Here is a 9,592-nt window from a genome sequence, read left to right on the forward strand (position 1 = left end):
GTAGTATTTTTTGGCATGTCATTTTTCTTTGTAAAACGGGGGTCGATATAAAATGAAAAACAATGTACGGAGGGTGGACTCTTCCCCGATAGAGGCTCCCATTCGAAATAGAGAGAAAAAAACAGTGGAGAATCCTTTTCCCTCGAAAATAATTTGTAACAGAGTATTTCCCATTTCTTTCTTTCGAACCAAAAATCAATACAAAGACAAGGATTTTCTCAAGAAGGTATTCTAACCTTCATCTTTTATTTTCCTAGCAGCAAGCTTTCAATGTTCGAAGTAAAAATAAGGAAAGGGGGTATTTTCGTTTAACTTAGGAGTTCGAGCTCTTCGTTGGAGGTCTAGTTCGTCGCCGGAGATAGGGCTGTTGAGATAGAGAGCCGAGCGGTTGTGGGTTGATTTTGGCGTTTAGGGACTCTTTGTTTTAGCTATTAGGATTCTAGAATAGAGAAGGGATAGTCGGAGCCTTTTTTTAGGTTGGTGTTAAGGGGGTTTGGCCACCGTCGGTGGTGGCCAAAATGATGAGCGGTGTCGGTTTAAGCCGATAAACGGCTTGGGTTTTGGCCTAGAGGGTTTTCGAACAAGAGGGAGAAGTGTTTACCTTGGGTTTCTTTGGGTGTCCGGCCATGGTGGTGGGTGTTCAGAGATTAAGAGTGTCCACCGATGAGCGATGGCCTACGCGACCATTAATCTTTTGTGGGGGTGCCGTTTGTGAGGGGTTGGCGACCGCATGTTTGGAGAGGGGTCGACGACCGCATGTTTGGAGAGGGGGAGGGTTGAGTTTCAAAGAAAATAAAAGAGGGGACTTTAGTTTTTTAGGGTTTTAGGTTTAACAAAAAATAGAAAATATGACATATATGTTAGAACTTTAGGTCTAATCACCCTTAGACCCCGAACGTTTAGCACATATTTACATTTTGGTCCCTTTCATTTTTTATTTATTGCATTCGAAATTAACCAACAATTTATGTTTTATTTTATTTTGGTCACCACGTCCCCTATTTATTTTATATTTCTTCGAATTTGACATGCTGATTTTTATTATTTTTATTTTGATCACTTAATTGCATTTCATTTTTATAATTTTGATATGCTGATTTTTCTTGTTTATATTTTAGTCACTTTTACGTTTTATTTTATTTTATTTTTGACATCTTGTTTCATTTTATTTTAATTTAGTCATCATTTTTCTATGGTATTTATCTGAAATTAGCTATTGACTTTTATATCAGTTCATTTTAGTCATTGGTTGCTTCCTTTTTATTTATTTATTATGAACTTGATATGGTAGCTGCAATTTATCCATTTTAGTCACTGTTTAGTCATGATTTGTTTGCTATTTTTTTAATCTTATTTCATTTTAGTCCCTTATTTTAACATACTAATATTAAACGTTACTACGACCTTGTGATGACCTGCCCTTGGGTATGATCTACATTATTTATAGTTCATGTAAAATTCTAACTTGCTAACTACTAAATCACTAACCGCTAACTTTTATAAAATATATTCGAATCAATTTACGACCTCACGATGACCCACCCTGGGTTATGATTCGCGTTATTTATGGTCTGGGTAAGAATTAAAATTAACCCATAACTTTTAATTTTTATTCGATTGCTTATTTTCAATTATTTACATTTCAGCCCTTCATTTTCTATTTTTTGCCTCTAATTTATGGCATTTACATTTTAGTTCTTTAAATAGTTTTTTATTATTTTCGGCAATTTCTTAATTTAAGCTTTAATTTATGTTTTCTTTTATTTTTGCCCTTTATTTGATGAATTTTAATTTCAACCTTGCACTTTAATTTATTTGAATTTTGTCCTTTTTATTGCCTTAAATTTGCATTCATTAATTTTATTTTCCTTTTAATTTAGTCCTAAATAGCTCACTCGTTTTTTAATTTAAATCTTAAAATTTAGAATCTTTTTAATTTAGTCCTTGACATATCACTTGATTTTTAGATTTAATCCTTAAATATAGGTTGCCTTAAATTTGGTCCCTATTCCTTTGATTTAGGAGAATTTTTAATTTGGTCATCTCTTTTGCTCGAGGTTTTGATTTAATTATTCGATATTCCATAATTGATTAAAATTAATTAGGATTATTATTAGAGCTTTCACTTTAGGTTTAATTTCAAATTAAGTCCTTAAATTTAGGCGAATTCTTAGTTTAATCCTCACTTTTGCTCGAGGTTTCATTTTAATTATTCGAATTAAATTGATTAAAATTAATTAGGATTAATATTAGAGCCTCCACTTTAAGCTAAATTGAAAACTTAGTCCTTTAATTAAGGCAAATTTTTTATTTGGTCATTGCTTTTACTCGAGGCTCCATTTTAATTGTTCAAATCAAATAATTGATTAAAATTGACTAAGTTAATAATTAGAACCTCCATTTTCAGGTTTAATCCTCTAGGTTCTTTAAATCTCATAATTTGACACTTTAAGCTAGAGAGAATCTTTAATAATTAATTTAGTATAATTAGCCTCAATAACCAATTGTTTAATTGCATTTCATTTTTAAGATAAGGTAATGTTGATTTATTAGGGGATTAGTAGTGTATTTCCAGCTTTTGCTTAGGGTGACCGCTACTGATTCTCGAAGTAGATCGACATCCTTTTCAAAACTCCACCTCATGATTTCTAAATTATTAAGGTAATGTTTATTTATTGTGACTGATAATGAAGCTTCTGCTTTTGCTTGAGGGTGATCGTTATTAGTCTTGGTAAATCGACGTCCTTTTTCAAAATATGCATACGTAGTGTATTTTAAATTAAATAAAATTTCGAACTCGAAATTTCTAATTTTAAAATATAAGATAATCGATTAGGTATTAATTTTGGGTGCCGTGAGAGTGTTAATATTTCTTTACGCATAATTGACTCTAAACCTAATTTCTGATTACACAGATCAAGCCACTCCTATCTTTTCATATAAAATCTTTTATTGTCGGATGGGTCTTCCCATAAAAAAATCGGTTACGACATGTTGGATAGTGTAACGTCTGAGGAGGAAGGCATTTGTTTTGCAGTGCCGTAACTTGTTCCTGTTTAGAGATTTTAATTGAATTAATTGATTTGTTGGTTATGGATTTTTCTTGTCCCAGTGGAAGAAATATCGCCAAGTTGTGTTTTTGGTTAAGATTTTTCAAAATATTAAAATATAAAGGTAAAATTCAATTGTAACAAGAGCTTAACAATTTTGATCGTAATCTAAAAATTTATGGTTAATGTATTTTTTGTTATAATTAAAATTATTATAAATTAGTTTGCGAATTGAACAAACGAAGTTGAAAGAATCACCTTCACCTGTAATATCTAATTTGATTTAATTAGTCAATAGATCATATATGATTAGTTTAAAAAATTATTATCAATTATATAATTTTATAGAGTAAATATGTAATATCTCAGATTAAAATTCACTATAATTTTATATTATTAATTAGAATTATTATTAAATTAAATATAATAATAATACTTTATAGGTTATGCAGCCGCACAGCAAAACTGCCATTTTAAATTAAAAGGAAAAACAGGTCGGAAAAGTCGGAAGAGGTGTGGAGTAACAACCATGTATAGTGGAGATGTAGATAATTCACACGTGACTAAACAGTCAAACACGTTTCTCAATTACTCATTTGATCTGACGATAAAAATTTCAACATCTCATGTTTCGTTTCCATCCAACGACTGTTATATTGCCACGTGAAGATACCGACCACTGTACTGTTTGTTACAGGTCAAACTCGCTCACTATGGTCTAGGGAAAGGGACCACAGTTCACGTTCTTACAATATAAAAATGTTTGTTTTAGCAGCCGACTCTATTTGAATTTTGCTACAAAACTAAACCGATCTAAAGTGAAGCATTGTTACAGAAAATCCATGGCGGAGAATAGGAGTTTGACAATCGATCCGAGAAGTGGCTTCTGCCGTTCCAATTCTACCTTCTACAGCAAGCGCAACCCCATTCCTCTCCCCAAGAACGATTCTCTCGATGTCACCACCTTCATTTCTGCTCGAGCCCACCACGGTCATATTGCCTTCATCGACGCCGCCACCGGCCGCCACCTCACCTTCTCCGAGCTTTGGAGGGCTGTTGATTCCGTTGCCACTTGTCTTTCTGATATGGGGATCCGGAAAGGCTACGTCGTCTTACTCCTTTCACCCAACTCCATCTTCTTCCCCATTGTTTGCCTTTCTGTTATGTCCCTCGGCGCTATCATAACCACTACGAACCCTCTCAACACGGCCGGTGAGATCGGGAAACAAATTGCAGATTCAAAGCCGGTTCTCGCCTTTACTATCACTCCACTGCTCCCTAAATTAGCCGGCTCCACCATTCCAATCGTGCTTCTAGATGATCAAGTGAACAGCAACACTACGGGAGCGAAGATCGTGACGAGTTTACATCAGATGATGAAGACGGAACCAAGTGGGAGTCGAGTCAGGGACCGAGTCAACCAAGACGACACGGCTACTCTGCTTTATTCTTCTGGTACAACCGGTGCCAGCAAGGGGGTGGTTTCATCTCATCGAAACCTGATAGCGATGGTACAAACGGTGATAAACCGGTTCAGCCTAGAGGTAGGAGAAAGATTCATCTGCACGGTTCCCATGTTTCACATCTACGGCTTAGTAGCCTTCGCCACCGGGCTGCTGGCGTCTGGATCGACGGTCATCGTTTTATCGAAGTTCGAGATGCACGACATGCTGTCAACGATCGAGAAGTATCGTGCCACCTACCTCCCTCTGGTGCCGCCGATTCTGGTGGCGATGGTGAACGCCGCCGATCAGATACGTAAAAAGTACGATCTGAGCTCGTTGCATTCGGCTTTGTCGGGTGGGGCTCCGCTGAGTAAAGAAGTAATCGAAGGGTTCCTGGAGAAGTATCCTAATGTTAAGATTCTTCAGGGATACGGGTTGACAGAATCGGCTGGGATCGGTGCGTCGACGGACTCGTTGGAGGAAAGCCGGAGGTATGGTACGGCGGGAATGTTGTCGCCGAGCATGGAGGCTAAGGTTGTGGATCCGGAGAGTGGTAAGGCTTTAACGGTGAATCAGACGGGTGAGCTTTGTCTTAAGGGCCCCTCCGTTATGAAAGGTATTGCCTATAATTTATATTTGACGGTTTTAAATCAAGTAAAATGTTCCGTTTGCTTTTGCCATGTTTGTCTGTTTGCTGGTATGATGATTATGCATTTCTTTATCATTAGATTAAAAATTGTTATTAGCTTTGAAATACCAACTTAATTAAGGGGTGGATGTGTTTAAAGGGTGTGTATTTGATTGATTTGATTAAATTTGTTGACGAATTTTATTTTATAATTTAAATTTTATTTGAATTTTTTTTAGTCTAGTTAAGTTTATGAAATTCAAATCGAGTTAAAATTGTTTAACTTTCTGTTTAAATTTAGTTATAAATATTTATAATGTTATGATACTGATTAATTTTAATTTAAACGAATTTCTATAACCATATACGATATACATTATATATTTTTTTATATTTTTTCATATACGATATCATGCATAGTTGAAAAATTCAACTCGAACTTGAAAATCAATCTACTAATTACTAAAATTTTTGAATTATTTGAGTTTTATTAAGAAATTTTTCCGAGTCAAGTTTATAAAATTAAGAGCCAATTCAAATCAAATCGAACTTTTTAGCGTGGAGTTAGTAAAAAAGTTTGATTTTTCCAAAGTCAGTCTGTTGGGCTCACTCCTACCTGTGCTTTTAGTTTCCCTGTTGTCACTGGCAATAACTGCTTAAAATTTGTAGAATTAAATGGCTATTGAATTGATATTGAGAATGAGAGTTGGAGGATGGATGAAACATTGTTGTTGATGAGTGATTTTGGTTGAAAATATTGGTATTGTAGGTTATTTCAGTAATCCAGAAGCAACGACATCGACTCTTGATTCACATGGATGGCTGAGGACAGGAGATTTATGCTATATCGATGATGATGGCTTCATTTTCATAGTTGATAGGTTGAAGGAGCTGATCAAATACAAGGGATATCAGGTGAATGAAACTCCCTCCCTCATTCTGATTATTCAGAATTAAGTAAACTTAGTTTTGTGGTAAATTTGATTTGTGCAGGTTCCTCCTGCAGAGCTCGAGGCATTGCTCCTTACCCACCCTGAAATTTTAGATGCTGCTGTTATTCCGTGAGCTGCTTTCATTCCTTAATTCTCTTTTTCATGTTGATGGATGGTAAAGAAAATCATGTGTAATCTATCTATCTATGTATGCCTGGGGGAGTGTTTCAGGTTTCCAGATAATGAGGTGGGGCAGTTTCCGATGGCATATGTGGTGAGAAAACCCGGAAGCAATATATCGGAGACCCAAGTGATGGAGTTCGTGGGTAAACAGGTATGTATGTCACAAGAGAATTAATGAATTGGTTTTTCGAGTAGATGAAATTGAAAATGGAATTGAACAGGTTGCTCCATACAAAAGAATCCGGAAAGTGGCATTCGTCGACTCCATACCCAAGAACCCATCAGGCAAGATTCTTAGGAAGGATCTAATCAAGTTGGCCACCTCCAAACTTTGAACCCTTTGCTTCTCTTCTCATCACTGCTATGCCTATACATCTCATGCTTCTCTCTGTTTGCTCCAATTCTTTCCCCCTAAATATGTATGCTGTACTAGAACATCTTTGTGTTTAAAGTCGCACCTACTATTTATGTGAACAAAAAACTAATTTTTATATCAAATAATATTCAAAGACTTTATTTAGTACTAAATGATTTTGGGTAATAATTTATTTATTTATTTTTGTTGCCCTACCAAATCTAAGGTTTTGCTTTGAATAATCCGGACCGACCCTCGTCGCACACCTAGCTTTGGTGGGTATATCTCCTAGTAAGGATTTTCTGTATACACAAGGACTCAAACTCGAAACATTGCTTAAGCGATATCAAGATGCTTACCACTTGAACCAACCCGATAATAGTAATAATTTATTAATGTGTTTAATTATTTCCCATCAAATGAATGGCATATATTTTTGGAAATTCTAATACCTAGTTATTTGAAGATTCATTGAACCCCCCCCCCCCCAAACCCCCCAAACTGCATAATTTAAGCTCATTGACATGACATTGACATTTCCTTGATCTATCTATCACTGCCCGTCTCAAGTGGTGATAAAAACATGGAAATCACTTCTTTGAACCTAATGACAATGAGCAATGGCTGCATCACCATCACAAAATCATGCCCATCAAAACAAACCAAAACGCCTTGGATCTCCTAAGCCAATAACCTACCTCAAACTCAAGGAAGAAGCAACCATATCAAAGATGTGCATCTCATAATCTATGTGTTCTACTTGCCGCTACTTGCAGCATGTTTGGTTGGCATAAAGAGTGAACTCATTCAGGCCTGATTCAGTGATCAACAATATTCAAAGGTTTGGTTTACTGAATCACTCATTTCACAGAATCTAAATTCATATTACATGACTATTCCATAAAATCCAACCAAACGACTCAGACAACTCTTATTCAATTACTACAGGATAACATTCTACTCCACCCCTATTCCATTCCAGTGAACCAAAGTGCATTAGTGGCATATCTTTATCTTTACTTAAATTTGTGAAAATCTATTGTGAAACCAATAAGTCCAAATTCGCAGGAATTTAACTCTTCCAGCAACAGGGAAACTTGAAGTCCTGTATACCATTTGATCTGTCGCAAATCAACTGTGGGTACATAATACAAGGAAAAAAAATATTTCGATTGCTAATGACATCCATTTCAATCCTTGGATGCGTTTAACTAAATGTTAAACTGATGACAAAATGAAGCAAATAATGTTCACTATATTCCCACTTGGATTAGAATTACAATATAATTCCATTGACCCTTGCATACAAAGGTAGTGAGAAAGAAACCATACCTTAAAACTAACTGCTATATGTTCAATAAGAACATCCCAATCAGTAGCTCACCTTGGTTCTGCATTTTTCGAGGCAATCATATCAAATCGTATTCCTTCATCAGCTAGTTTCAGGCACCATGTCATTTAAACTCATTCAAGCTCCATGTAGTTCTAAATAGATAAAGGAAGAAGCATCCTTCTTTTCCTTTTCCTGGCCAACCTCACTTGCTTTGTGATTTTCATGCAGAGAAGCAATAGCATTGTGATGCATACTAGGATAAAGGCAAGTTGCATATCCCTAAAATATAAAGAAACAGCTGTAAAAACCAGGAACGCTAAAATGACGAGTTCCCATATAACAAAGACCATAACATCCACCCTGCACCAACAAAACACAAAGAAAGCATAGCTATTAGAATTGGTCATTTGCTGAGATGGAGAAAAACAACAACCAGAATGAAGATGCAATAAGCGTATCCAAATGAAACAAAACATGTTTTCTCGGCCAAATTACAAACAATTCAAATCCAAGCAATTGGAAGCTCTGATCCCCAGAAATTTGACAAGCATTCTACTACAGTCTACATCAAGTATTAGCAGTTAAGCTTAAAATTGTTGGCATACAGAATTAACCGAAAGCCATAGTCATCTCTACCACAAACTCCCCCAAATCAACTACATGAAACGTCCATGGGATGAACTTTTTAAATCTACCCCATCCCCAGCGGCACTCTTCATTAAGCAGTTAAGTAATCTATTTCAGATGAAATCAACAATTTCAAACTTTCTTTTTGTTTCCTTTGTAGGTCTCATGCTCGTCATAGGGACTAGACAAAGTTTATGGAAATCCAGAGTCGATTTCTAATTTTTTGACCACCTAAGATTTCAGTTATATTTTGAAAACGATAATATGACAACAAGAATCTTTCAAGCTTTTTCCTTTTCTATTTTCCCATTCTTAATAAATGTATCAATAAATTGAAAAACTAAATGAAATCGACAAAGAAACGACATTGATTTTTAAAAAATCATACTCGAGAAGCTAGAGCTAATTAATCCCTTTACCCATCTAATCCTACTACTTATCCGGGAACATCTTTAACATCTAGATCAAAGCTCAATCGAAAATATTTCATACTCAGAACGAAAAGTAAAGCCAAGAAAGCAAATCTTGGAATTGGGTATACCTATAAGATGAGAGATTGGACGTTGATGAGAAAAACGAAACGGAAGCCCAATCATGCTTAGATCGAAGCTGATACTCCCTCAATTGCTCTGCTAAATTCGATCGCGTTATCATCTCCTCCCTTCTCCTTTCTCCGCCTTCCAACTTATGATTTTGTTTGGCTTTTGGATATAAAAAAGGTTAAAATTTGAGAATTTGCAGAGCAAGATATGGGTTGGAGGTAGAAGAAAGGGGAAGGAAGAGCATCAATTCAATTACGCATTGGTTCGTTGCGTGGCTCTCCCTCCTAATTTTCTCGCATTATCAACCATTTTTCTCTCAGCACATAAAATGCTCTAATATGATTTGGTTCTAATTAAAATGTTTTTTAAGGTAAACAAGATCAAATATGATTACTTTTTTGGATTGGAATTGATTACATCATTCAATTATTAATAGTAATTTTAATTTAATCTTTATTATATCATATCAAACGATATCGTTTTATTAGAGAAAAATT

The 9,592-nt window shown here is 35.4% G+C and overlaps 2 protein-coding genes across 4 annotated transcripts; one reads left to right on the forward strand and one right to left on the reverse strand.

Moving 5' to 3' along the window:
* Positions 1-3,849: 3,849 nt before the first annotated feature.
* On the forward strand, positions 3,850-9,241 carry LOC120209303 (4-coumarate--CoA ligase-like 5). 3 transcript variants are annotated; one of them, XM_039208344.1, is made up of 6 exons: positions 3,850-5,111; positions 5,893-6,038; positions 6,117-6,184; positions 6,287-6,389; positions 6,477-6,560; positions 9,225-9,241. In XM_039208344.1, exons 1-5 carry the CDS (start codon positions 3,893-3,895, stop codon positions 6,534-6,536), a joined length of 1,596 nt encoding a protein of 531 aa, XP_039064275.1. In that variant the 5' UTR covers positions 3,850-3,892; the 3' UTR covers positions 6,537-6,560; positions 9,225-9,241. The 3 variants fall into 3 exon arrangements, with proteins under 3 accessions (XP_039064275.1, XP_039064274.1, XP_039064273.1); XM_039208343.1 differs by lacking the exon at positions 9,225-9,241 and having other exon boundaries at positions 6,477-6,756; XM_039208342.1 differs by lacking the exon at positions 9,225-9,241 and having other exon boundaries at positions 3,893-5,111; positions 6,460-6,573.
* On the reverse strand, positions 7,987-9,373 carry LOC120209305. The gene is made up of 2 exons (XM_039208345.1): positions 9,095-9,373; positions 7,987-8,286 (listed from the first exon to the last, which is right to left on the reverse strand). Exons 1-2 carry the CDS (start codon positions 9,205-9,207, stop codon positions 8,079-8,081), a joined length of 321 nt encoding a protein of 106 aa, XP_039064276.1. The 5' UTR covers positions 9,208-9,373; the 3' UTR covers positions 7,987-8,078.
* Positions 9,374-9,592: the final 219 nt, after the last annotated feature.

The sequence above is a fragment of the Hibiscus syriacus genome, unplaced genomic scaffold, assembly GCF_006381635.1.
Source record: "Hibiscus syriacus cultivar Baekdansim isolate YM2019G1 unplaced genomic scaffold, ASM638163v2 tig00018586_pilon, whole genome shotgun sequence".
Lineage (NCBI taxonomy): Eukaryota > Viridiplantae > Streptophyta > Magnoliopsida > Malvales > Malvaceae > Hibiscus > Hibiscus syriacus.